We start from the raw sequence: 12,435 nt of genomic DNA, 5'->3' as shown, positions 1-12,435 counted from the left end.
CGATAGCCCTGCATGCATTGCTGAGGTGTGGTCATGGGAGCAGCTCCCCTGCCCCATGCTTGACCAGCAGTGCTGCAGGAGCTGCCCTGCTGCAGGTGAACCCCACGGTCCCAGTGCTGGAGCCTCTGCGTGCGGGATGGGCAGAGAGCTCTGTGGCTGGGAGAAGTGCTTCCCAGTTTGGAGGGGAGCCGAGGGGTTGTGCAGAGGTGTGTGCAGACAGCTCTTGAAGATGCGCGGTGCTCGGTGGGACAAAACACCAAGCGTTCACTCTGCACATGTGAGCGCCTGCCTTTGCCAGTACAAAAACATTGGCTGTGAGCGTCTGTAAAGCAGCTGTGAATATTGGACTGTAGATAAGAAGAGGAGTGAGGACGTTGTTTTTCCAAACCCGGCGGTGCCTGCAGCCCTGGCGTTTGGGTGTGGTTTGTGAGCGCACCCGCAGGATCTGACTTCCCTTTAGCAGAGGAGCTGCACGCACGCTGCCTGACCCTTGATCGCTCAGTGCCTTCGTCGCTGGAAACAAAGCGATGGGACCTGGCTGCAGGCTGGGGAGATCCCTGTGCGGAGCTGGGGACGGCAGGAAGGAAGCAGGCAGCGGCTGCAGGGCCCCGGGCTGGAGGCACAGGGTGGGCACTGCCACCTCCCTCTGTGCCACGCGTGGCGTGGGGCTGCGGCCGGTCCTGAGAAAGGCGTTGGTAATGGATTGTGCTCTGTTTTCTAATGAAAGTTTCATTTGAAGTTTGTTTACAGGAAAGAAGAAATTAGCAGAGAGAATTCTCCTGAGAACCCAGAGAGGAAAAAGAATGAGCTGCCTGACTTGCAAGCCAAAAGAGGGTGGAAGGGTAGATTAGATTTACCGTATTGCTCTGAGTCGTGGCCGTTGTTCAGCAATTCTTCCTTGTTTTCCTGGTGGCTGAGGGTCAGCGTTCAGCCCTGTTGGTGGCATGTGGGGACAATTGGGGGCTGCCCATCTGACCAAGTTGTCAGTCCCACCGCTGCATCGGTAGCTTTGGGGCCGGGGCTGTGCGTGCCCAGGGTCCTGCTGGTAGAGGAAGCAGTGCCAGACTATGCTCTGCAATGTGTCCCCCCCCGGGTGTCCCAGAGAGGCAGCATGCTGGTGGCCGGGGTGGGCACAGGGCAGCGGGGCTGCTGGGCTCAGTGGAGTGCCAGGACGCACAGCAGTGCTTCTCTTGGTTGTCAGGGAAGGGGCACAGAGGGACAAGGAGCTCCCACGGCTCGGTGCCAAACAGAGAGGCTGCTCTGGTGGCCGAATCCCCCACTGCATCCCCTGCAGTGTTAGCTGTGTGTTTCTATCCCCTGCAGCGTGCTTGCACAGGGTGGGCTCTGCCGCCAGACCCACACACTGTTAGAGAGGTTTGTCCTGTTGGTGCTTTGCATGAGGGTGGCCTTGGCTGGACAGCAAAAGGTGGCACTGGAGACACAGGGATGGCGTGGCCTGGCCCCACGCTGGCAGCCTGTTTCCTGCTGGGGGCTGGAGTGTGGACTTGGGAACATGCAACATCCGTGTTTGACCTGAGTCACATTTACGGTTTCTGGCTTGAGTATTTCTAATAATAGGCCAACGTTGCACCTCAAGAGAATGGTACACTTTTGTAAAGCCCTTTCCGCAGCATGTGCGTGCGAGGCATCTTTCGTGCCTCTGATTTTCCAGCCTGCACGAGTGTCTCTGGGTCGGGGTCTGGGTGCTGAGGCTGTGCCTTCTGCAGGAGTTGTGCCTGAGCCAAACCCTTTGGAAAGCTGCCTGGGGCTCCCACCTGCCAGGTGAAGGCTGTGGGCAGCCGGGACCTTGGCATTTGCGTTTGTCTCTTAAGCTCTGACAGTAATCTTGGGTAAGCCTCGTGAAGGAGGCCAGATATTAGGGTGGCTGGCTCCCTGTGACTGTGTGCAGTGGAGACTATATATATATATAGTGTGGTGGGGAGACCTGTGCTGTCCTCTCTTGTACCCGCACAATGGGATTTGTGGGGAGGCAGTGCTGCCCTTGGCTGGAGTAGCAGCTGGGTGTGCTGGCAGCGCTGTGTCCCCAGTGCCCCCCACTGCTCCCAGTTCCCCAGTGCCCCCTGCCCTGCTGAGCTCGGCCATGGGTGCTTGAGCCATAAATTCCAGGAAGACCCTGGGAGGTGGGGAGAGCCTGTCCTGGGCATGCAGATGTGTCTGTGGGGACAGGGATAGGAGGAAAAGCCCCAACCTGTCCTGAAGGACGTTTGTTTGTTCACTCTAAAAGCTGTCAGAGGCAGCCAGACAGGGCAGCTTTTACGAGGCACAGCCGTACGTTGGAGGGGCTCTTGCCAATTGCTCCTCACATGGAAAGGAGCGGGCAGTGTATGTAATCTCAGGACTAGAGGAAAGAAAGAAAAGGAGCTGAGCATTTACAAGCCTGAGAAATGCTTCAATCAAAGGAAAGCACATCTGAAGGCCCTTCTCTAGGGTATTTTTTGGTGTCCCCCACCGCCCTGCAGTTCTGGATGTGGCCTCTATCCGTTATTTTGGGGGAGCGGCCAGGGAGAGGAAGGCAGATAAAGGGACTGCCGACAGGACCGTGTTAATTTGGGGCAGCATCTGCTTCCTGCAGAGCGGGTGCTGGGAGGGTGAGGGGAGCACCGGGCCCCTCCTCTCATTCAGGATCCCGGCCTCGCCGGTGGTGGTTTTGAAATCCTGCGGCTGACCTTTCCGGCTCTGGAAGCGATCCAAGGGCTGTGTCTCAAAGTGCTCTAAAGGTTAGTGGGAAGGGAGAGAGAGGCAGAGAGAAAATGTCCTTCCAGCTGCAGGAGTGGGAGAGAGGAATGCAATCTATTCTGTGGGGCCCTGGGGCTGCCTGGTCTCCACTGCCCTGCTCAGTGCCCCTCTGGCATAGGATGAGTGCGGCCGCAACACTGGCAGCCCCTATGGCAACACGGCGTGGTCAGCCCCAAGCCCCAGAGCTGACCTCAACCCCTTCCATGGGGCCTTCCTGCAGCACCGGGCAGTTGGAGTCTGTGGGATCTGATCTCATCATCCCCATTTGCTCCCCACCAGCGCAGCTCCGTCGGTGTTCCCTTGATGCAGGAGGTGGTTCGGTCTTAGAAGGGTCTGAACTGTGTGTAGGGCCATTTGCGTGGAGCTGCGCCCTATCTCCACTCCCACGTGCCACTCGCTTGCCAGAAACACGTTAGTGTGGATGGAGATTAAAGGGTAAACTCCAGGGCTCAGCCATCCGCTCCTACAGGATGCGAGCTCTTTCTAATTGTCCTCAATTAGAGACAGTGCCATTGCTCAGGCACGTCTTCAGGCAGGAAGCGGCGCTGGGGCGTTCTCCTGGGAACCACCTCACCCGGGCTGCTCGCGGGCTCCTGGGCTGCAGGAGCTGCGTGTCCTGGGGAAGGCTGTGGTGGGGAGATGCCAGAGCAAGGGGATGGAGGGAGGAAGAGAGCTCTGTGCCTTAACCATTTCCTGCTTGCCTTCAGGATGAGACGTCGGTGAGCAGCGAGGACTTTGATATGAATGACTCCACATGGATCTCAGCTGACCAGCACCTGAACTCCAGCCTGAGCCCCAGCCAGGACGAGAGCATGCGCAGCCCGCAGAACCTTCACGGCCAGGAGGATGGTGAGTGCCTGCAGCCACGGGAAGAGCGCGGCGCCTTGTGCTCAGGGTGTTTTTGTGGCTCATTAAACATTAACCAGTCCCTTCTGATCAGATGTCCCACCTGTAGGATGGATTTCATATCAGCACGGGCTTCGAAGCCTTCCTGGTCAGCCTGCAGGCTGCTGATGGCCAGGCCCTGCCCAGCTCTGGGCTGAGGGGTCCTCATGGGGGACACGGTCACAGCCCCCCAGGTCCTGAGAAGGCATTGGATTGGGGTCCCCAGGAGCAGCCCCATGGCTCCTTGCCACAGGAAGGAGAGCAGCCTCTTGCAAGAGGATCCGTGCTCAAAAAGCTGCACCTGAGGCAGCACGTGAGAAAAATGCACTGGGATCATGGAATGGACATGAGGTGTCTCATTGCTTTGGGCAGGTGGCTGGAACCCATATGTGGGCTGGGAGGGAGGGGGCCTTTGGTAAGGTGACGTGCTGTGTTTCTTCTGTGAAGCTAGTTTAAAAAATTGCTCGAGTAAATAAGTGGCAGAAGTACATGTTCAGGTCGGAGTTCATCTTTGTGATGCTTGCAAGGGTTCAGTGCTTGGGCTGCTCCTTGGCTTGTGCTGACCCACAGCCCAGCTGCTGCTGAGAGAACGGGCTGGGAGCGAGGAGCAGTGCTGAGAAGGGGCCAGGAGACCCCTAGGAAGGAGGGGCTTCTGCAACCCAACATCTCCCAGGGGTGGCTTTGTGCAGCCATGGGACAGGGATGCTCCATTCATTAGCCTGGAGCCAGCTGTGGCATTGCCAGGTCTCTGTATCCCCAAACTTCGCTGTTCTCCTGCCAGGACATTTCAGGCTTGCGGCTTATCCCTCGCTGATGAATTCCCAAGTCTTGTTTACAATCTAGAATGACATGGATTGGATCTTTTTACTCAACACTATTATTCTACAAGACAGTAATTTAATAAGGGACTCACGTATTTAAGCAAATCAAGATGTTCTCACTCAAGCTAAGTCCTCTCTCCATCTCTCTGCCCTCTTAGGAAATGCGTCCAATTTTTTGTGCCCTGTGATTTTTGTTTGGAGGCAGGTGTCCTCTTTGGGGCCCTTCTTGGCTCTTTCGGTTTCTTTTATAAGGTTCAGCAGTGAGTAGCAAAGTACAAGCAGCTCCTTCCTTTTGGTGAGGAGTGCACGTGAAGTTGCAACTGACAGAGCAAAACAGGAGGAATCAAAGAGAGAGCAAACTGAGTTGGGTGTTAGTAACAGGACTCCCCCAGGAGAAGCCCAGCACTGGGATTTTCATCACACTGCTCTGTTTCAGGGGCTGTGGGGCAAGGAGCCCAGCCCCATCACTGCTGTGTACCCAGCACTGGAGCTGTGAGCTTAGGGCACTGCAGGGATGAGGGGTGTCTGGTGGTCTCTGCATTTAACCCACCCTGCTGTGGAGCTTTAGCAAACATGTTTTGCCTTCTTTGTGCCAACTCACAGAGGCTATCCCAGGGAAGACTCCTAAAAAGACAGATAGCAGGAACTAAAACTTGTGGGCTGCACCACAGAGGGCACAAGCAGGGTAGCATGAGGGATCCACTCAGTGTTTTGGTCTCCATCCTCTGTAAATCCTTCTCTGAGCTGCTCCCATCTGCTGTTGTTTAATGGGAAGGATGCCTGGAGCGTATTTTCTGCGACGGGCTTCCTAAGAGGCAGACTTGTAATGAAGAGGTGCCTGTTTGGACAGCAGTATCATCTGACACACGTGGTTAAAAGAAGTCCTGTTTGAAGTGCTGAAGCACAACTGCATGTCTTCCAGGGGGCTGTAAGGGGTGAGTGTTCTCATATGACACATGAGCACAGCAGCATGGAACAGAAAGGTGGGAGAGCAGGAAGCTGTTGTCCCATGCTTTGAAGCACAGGTATCTGCTGTATCTTCAGCGAGCTGAAAGGCAGCTCAGATGGAAGCCAGCACCTCATTTTGTCTCTGTGCCCAGAAACCTTGGCCCCATGTAACCATGCTGCAAACAGCGTCAGCCTCTGGAACGTGAAACAGCACAGGGAGCAAATGAGAACTGCTGGCTGCAGGAGGTGAGGGACAGAGATGGGGCTCATGTTGGGTTGGTGTCACTGCAGGCTGCAGGGGAGTGGGGACACATTGCAAGATAAATAGGTGCATTGCGGGGTACAGAGATGCTTTGCAGGACACAAGGACACACAGATGCACGGAGGGACACTGGGACACAGCAGGATGCAAGGATGCACAGCAGGATGCAGGGATGCAGGGACGCATGGAAGGATGCAGGGACAAAGAATCCATCCCCAAGCAGCAACCCTGACACAGGCGCACACTTGCTTCTTCCATTTTCCTTTGTTACTCATCCTGCGGGCCCCAGCACGGAAAATGTGAAGCTCCCTGCAACATCCCTTCCCTATAGGATGTTACTCACAGTGCTTGTGCCCCGCAGGAAGCCAGTGGATACCCAGAGCAGCAGCAAGATCAACACAAACTTTCTGCTGCTGAAGCTGAGCCATTGTGCAGGAGGACATCCTGGGGGGATGCATCCCAGCACACATTCAGAGCAAAACACCCCAAAATGCATGGCATCAAACCGGCCCCATCCCCAGTGTGCCATTAGGCACTGCCAGCCCCAAGCTGGCTTCACTTGGAGCTGCAGCAGCTGGGCTCAGGGCTGCCTTCCCATGGCTCAGGGTTGGGTCACTCCCAGCAAGATTCCTGTGCCTCTCCTCCATGCTGTGTCCCCGCTGATCCCGGTCTGCCTGGAGCTGCAGCCGCTAATCCAGACCTTGGAGAAAGGACTTTCTTAACCTACTTAATGGTGAAGGCACGCTCAGCAGGCTGTCCCTTGTCCAGGACATCTCCTGAGAGCCAGGAGGAGCCACAGGGATGAGCACATGGCATGCTTTCAGGTCGTCTCAGGAACCGTGGGGGTCCCAGCACCAAGCCATCGCACGGCTTCTGTTGGCTCTTGGCTGGGAGAAGGGCTCCCGATCACTTCCCACCACCCCAACACCTTGGTGCTGCAGTCAGGACAAGGCCAAGCCAAATGCCTGCAGCTGCGCCAGGGAAGATGCCCATGGCCGTGCCCCTTGCTGTGCGGCCGCGTGCCGGGGGCCGCCGCTTGCTCTGATGGCAGGAGATGGCACCAGGGGGTACCGCCGGGCCGGGGGGGCTGGGCGCACAGCACTGCCTTGTCCCTGCAGAGCATTGTGCCCGGCTGTGCCAGGTGTCGACTTGTCGGGGACTGCGGCCGGAGGCTGGGACCCGGGAGGGTGGGAGGAGGATGGAGGCTTCGTCTGGGATGTGAGGAGGTTTGAGTTAACGAAGGAAGACAGGAAATACAGCGCCTTCGGTGGAGGCGGGCCAGGCCTGCTGCTCCTCATCCCCCATCAGTGTTCCTTTTTTCCTTTTTTTGTGTGTCATGGAGGAAATGGGCCGGGCGGGACCTGCAGGGAGCGGGCGTCCCTCTGCACCCCGACCCTGGGGCCCTGCGTGCTGCCCGCTTGTGCCTCCCCCAGGAGCCATCCCCACCTGGTCTCTCTAATTTGTATTAAGTGTTCCTTCCTCGCAGGCTCTCCTCCTCCCCTCCTTCCCCCTTCTCGTCTCTTTTGTGAGTGAATAATTTATGGCACTTTTCATCTTCCTGGCTGTTGTTACACTCAGATGTCTGCGGGATGCTTTGAACACTTCTGACACTCGCTTGCAGGCTGGATGCGGAGCTGCAGCCCACAACAGAGCGCTGGGCACTCCACGGGCATGGGCATGGCCATGCAGGCACTGTGGGCACAGCTGGGACACAGTGTGGGCTCGGCTTGGGCCTGGTGCTCTGGTCTGACTGTGGGCAGTGAGCCCTGGCCAAGCCCCTGTTCCCATGTCCAGCCCTGTCTCCATACCCGTCCCCATCCTGGCTCAGGGCTCGGCGGCCCCTGCCCGGCCGTGGCAGCACGGGGCTGCGGCGAGGTTTCCGTGGGCTGCTGGCTCTTACATAAGCTCATTGTTTTCCGAGTCAAAAGAGGTTTTGTCCTGGCTCTGGAGATGTGACAGGAGGAGGAACAATTTGCCCCATTCATCTTTAATTCTGCCTTTGGACAGCAGCGTGGTGGCCCTCGCTGACATAGATGTTAAACCCAACCACTTCCCTGCCATAAAATCTCCTGGGGAGCAGGTGTTGGAAATCTCCCCTTCCCCTCCTGATCTCTGCAAATCCAGTGTCACAGAAATCAAGGATAATCCAGCAGCCTCTTCAAAATGAAAACGCTGAGCCCTGATTAATTCATTTAATAAGTGACTGATCCCTCCTCCCCCATCACCGCTACCCAAGAAGCCATTTTGCTTCTCGCTTCCCCGGGATTGGCGCAGCCGGGGAGGGATGGAGGCCACAATAGACTCCAGGCTGTGTCCCCATCCCCTGCTCTCGTGGTGCTGCCCCGTGCCACACGCCCCACTCCTGGGCTGCCCTCGGCCTTCAGCCCAGCTCTGCTGAGTCCAGGAGGGGAACGAAATATTTTGCTTCCCAACCGAAAGATCAAAACATCTCCAAGTGACATTGTTTTTACAGATCCATCTGCTTCAATTAGGGCGTGGGGGTGAAGCAGGGGGGCTTCCAATTATCCTCATTAGAGGGGCTCCTCGCTCAGCCAAACTCCAGCCGTGAGCAGGGAGCTCACGAGGCTCGTGCTGGTTGATAATGAATATATTCATGGCTGCGCAGCCTGGCTTTGCTCTACCGCTGCTCGCGGTGCCCTGCTATTTATTTGTGTGCTTTGGGCGCTTGCTGGGGGTTTGCAAAAGACCTCCCAGATGTCAGGAGTTCTGCATGATGTGACTCGGGGTGCCATGGCTGCAGTGTTGCGGCCATACGTCCCTGTTGCAGGGTGTGGGGACAGGTTGGAGCCAGGCTGTGGCAGCTGAGAAGGAACGCAAGCGCGGTCCCGATCCCATGGAGCTGCCCCTGTGCTGCCTCTCGAGGGCATCCCCATTCTTAAGCTGGCTGAAACCATTCCTGCTCTGATCCAGGGTCCTCAGCAATCTGGATTTGCGGCCGTTCCTCTGCCCACAAGGCAGATTAATCCACCACTCTATATGCAGATCTTCTGGGAAAGCGTAACCCGTACAAGTGTAGAAAGAAGAAAACGATCAGGAGCAGAGGGTTTACTTACATTCAGCCTTGTTTTAAACTACAGTGTTCTTGCAGTCGGTACATAGGAGCTGGAGGAGCTGCAGCAGAGCTGGGGGCCGTGGGAAGGCTGCAGGGGTGGGCAGGGTGCCCAGGGCAGTAAGGGGTGCTTGGGGCAATGTGGGATTGCTTGGTGCAGTATGGGATACCTGGACAATGTAGGGTTGCCCGAGCAAAGGATGCCGAGGGCAGAGCAGGGGTGCTCAGGTCAGGCTGGGGATGCTCAGAGCTCTGCAAACTCCTGTCCCCAGTGCCAGCTCTCAGTGCTTTGGCACAGTGGGATTCTTGTGGCCGGGGCCCCCGCTGTGTGCCAGGCACAGTGCTGGGGCTGTCTGCCCCCTGAGGACCGCCAGGAGGTTGCTCTGATAGCTGCAGGGCGGCACTGATTGGCCCTGAGCTGTTGCTGTGGCCTTGCCTGGGCTGGTGGCGGGGCATGGCACGCAGCTCATGCCTCCATGCAGAGGAATAATGCTCCCTAATCCTCCCAGAGGCATCTCTGGATGAGGCCAGAGACTCCCTCTGAGAGCAGAGCAGGGGGAGGGACAAGGCTCAGCCCCCACTGAGTGTAGTACCGCTCCACCTGCCCCAAATCAGCATGGAGCCTGCACCCAGAGCCCAGCCCCAGCCTTGCTGGCGGGTTTGGCTGCAAGCCCACATGCCAGCGCAGGGCATGCATGGGACAGAGGCTGGGGAGCTGAACAGGGTGGGCTGGGCTGCTGGCTGCAGGGCAAGGCCCTCAGACATCCTCCATGCCTCCAGCCCCTGCAGGCAGCTGTGCATGGGGCAGAAACGGGCATGGGGACAGGGGCATGTAGAGTGCCCAGGTGCAGAGCCAGCGCCGGCCTCAGCTGGCAGCCAGGGCTCCTGCCTGCACCCAGAGCAGTAAGTGGGTCAGTGCAGGGGGGAGGACGGAAGGGAGCTCTGCAGGCTCTGTGGGGGTGTTCCAGTTCTGGGGCTCGTGGGGAATGGAGCCGCCTCAGAACAGGGAGCGCCCATTCCTGTGCTGGGGTGGTTCAGGACAGGCACGGCCCCCGCGGGCTGCTCGGATGCCTGAGCGTCCTCAATCTGTTTATTTTAAGGGATACAAAGTCCTGCATTGCTGCAGCCTCCGCAGGGGTCACAGGAAAGTTCGCCGTAGCTCTCATTAAAGTTCTCTGCAGATGCCGGCGGAGGAAGGAGGAGGAGGAGGAGGAGGGTGGCAGCAGCTGGGCACCGTCCCGCACCCCGCGCCTGTGCACCTTTGGACCTGGCGCCCGTGTGCCTGGAGCTGGTGGCATGGTGTTGGTGCCGCCCCACAGCCCGACCCCAGCTCTGGGGGCCAGGGAGCAGGGGCTGGGGATCACAGACCAGGGGCTGGGGACCAGGGACCAGGGACCGCCATCTGCTTGTCAGTGGCTGCAGCTTCTTTGTTCGCAGCACACACTTGCACAGGAAGCAGCTCCCCACGTGCTTCGCCCTTTCCCTCTCGCGGAGGCACCTAATGAAATAAAGGATTTACTGCAGTGAGGGGGAGGGCAGGGGGCTGAGCGGGGGCTGAAGATGTAGTGCTGAGGCTGGGCTTCTCGTTGTGCGTGGGGTGGTTGGTGGTATGGGAATGGGAATGGGGATGGGAATGGAAATGGAGATGGAGATGGGGATGGGGTTGGGGATGGGGATGAGGAGGGGGATGGAGATAGGGATGGGGATGGGCTCTGCTGCAGTCAGGCAGAGCAGCACAAACAGGAGCCTGGGGACAGTCAGGGACCTGGGTGTGTGAATGGAAAGGAGAAAGAGAAAGCACTGCTGTGTGCTGGGAAAGGGAATGGTGTGCTGCACTGCCAGGGTGTGGTGGTGTGTCTGCTTGGGCAGTGGGGCAGTGCAGGGAGGCTGTGGCTGCAAGGAGAGTTTTGCATTCAGAGCAGCAGTAGTGGGAAAAGGGCATTTGGGAGGGCAGGGAGAGAGTGGAGGAGGAGGGACAAAAGCGCCCTGAAGGGACCCAGTGTCCTTCTGCACTGTGATGGGCAGTATGGTTGGCACTGCTGCCATATGGATAGCTCAGGGACACGTGGAAGTAGGCAGGAAAGGAGATCATCCACATAGGGCGGACAAGGTCAGCGGGGCTGCAGTGAGTTGGAACAGGTCAGATGTCTGTGCAAGTCCCTGTCCCCTTCCCAGAGCAGCTGAGGGCTCTGCAGGCCCTCACCAGAGCCCCTAGGCAGCTCCCCAGCCCCACTGCTCCACTCCAGCCCTCCTTGAGCCCCTGGAGCTGCACTTCGTCATCTCAGTTCTGGCCAGACTCTATCTGTGCCAGGTGCTGCCCTCGTTAAAGCCATTGGAGACAAGGGATTCAGGCAGGGAGAGGAAATGCCCCTTTCTCCTCCCTGCAATGTAAACAGAAACCTAAAAGGACCAAATTCCAAAGTTCTTATTCAAGCCAAGGTGCCGCAGGCCCCAGGCAGAGGCGTGGGCAGTGGGATCGTCATCTGCAGAGGAGATGGAGGGACAGAGGGATGGATGGATGGACGGACACACTGTGGATGGGTGCGGGACACGGCGGTGTCTGGCAGCTCAGAGCATGGCAGTGCAGCTCTGGAAACATGGCCCAGCAGTCACAACAGCAGTGCCTGGCCCTCGGGCTGCTGCCTGTGAGGGCCCCAAGCTGGACCCCGCAGTCTTTGCACCCAGACCCTGGGCTTCTCTCCACGAGGTCGGTGAAGGGTGACCTTGGAGGTGACCACACATCCCTCTTTGCAGATGACTCCTCGTCAGAGAGCTGCAGCGGGAATGGCTCCTCCACCTTGAACCCCTCCACCTCCAGCAGCACGCAGGGCGACAGCGCCTTCCCCGAAATGAATGGGAATGGCACCGCAGCCCCCATGGACTTCACTGCCTCCACCGACGACCAACCCATCAACCTCTGCGACAAGCTCACACCTGCCCACGTCACCCCTTCCTACCAGTCAGACAGCTGCAGCACCGATGGGCTGCGCAGCAGGGTGAAGTACGCGGTGAAGACCACAGCAGAGGTAGGGGGCTGAGGGCACGGCACATGGGGAGGGAAGGCACTGGGGTGTGCGTGATGCTGGAGCTGGCATGGCCACGAGTCCTTCTGCCTGGGCTGTGGCAGGAGGATGGGACGTCAGGAATGGGGATGGTGGCAGCGAGCCAAAGGGAAAGGTTTGAGCTGCAGCTGGGGGAAGGTCGAGGCTGTCTGCTAAAACCCCTGTTCCCCTGCAGTCCCCACCATACAGCTCTGGCAGCTATGACTCCATCAAGACCGAGGTCAGTGGCTGCCCCGAGGACCTGACAGTTGGCAGAGCCCCCACGGCTGACGAGGATGATGATGACCATGACGACCACGAGGACAACGATAAGATAAATGACTCTGAGGGGATGGACCCGGAGCGGCTAAAGGCCTTCAATGTAAGGACGGCGCCACGGGGCAGTGAGTTTGCCCTCCTTGTGCGTTCGGTGTTCCCACCTCTTGTCTCCTCTGCAGATGTTTGTGCGCCTTTTCGTGGACGAGAACCTGGATCGGATGGTTCCCATCTCCAAGCAGCCCAAAGAGAAGATCCAGGCCATCATCGAGTCCTGCAGCCGGCAGTTCCCCGAGTTCCAGGAGCGAGCTCGCAAACGCATCCGCACGTACCTCAAGTCCTGCCGCCGCATGAAGAAGAACGGCATGGAGATGG

The 12,435-nt window shown here is 58.1% G+C and overlaps 1 protein-coding gene across 5 annotated transcripts in view; it reads left to right on the top strand.

Moving 5' to 3' along the window:
- NOL4L (nucleolar protein 4 like) overlaps positions 1 to 12,435 on the top strand; it is a 50,163-nt gene that overhangs the window by 32,221 nt on the left and 5,507 nt on the right. For 4 of the 5 annotated variants that reach the window (XM_031588584.2, XM_090152263.1, XM_031588592.2 and 1 more), the window contains 4 exons: positions 3,465 to 3,606; positions 11,498 to 11,769; positions 11,981 to 12,166; positions 12,243 to 12,434. In XM_031588584.2, coding sequence (XP_031444444.1) covers positions 3,465 to 3,606; positions 11,498 to 11,769; positions 11,981 to 12,166; positions 12,243 to 12,434 — 792 coding nt within the window. Of the gene's footprint in view, positions 1 to 2,713; positions 2,739 to 3,464; positions 3,607 to 11,497; positions 11,770 to 11,980; positions 12,167 to 12,242; position 12,435 lie in introns of those variants that run through there. The other variant, XM_090152264.1, reaches the window with a different exon arrangement.

The sequence above is a fragment of the Phasianus colchicus genome, chromosome 17 (genome assembly GCF_987193195.1).
Source record: "Phasianus colchicus chromosome 17, bPhaCol1.hap1.1, whole genome shotgun sequence".
Lineage (NCBI taxonomy): Eukaryota > Metazoa > Chordata > Aves > Galliformes > Phasianidae > Phasianus > Phasianus colchicus.
Note: the sequence above shows the minus strand (reverse complement) of the source record. Positions and strands in the feature narration are given on the sequence as shown.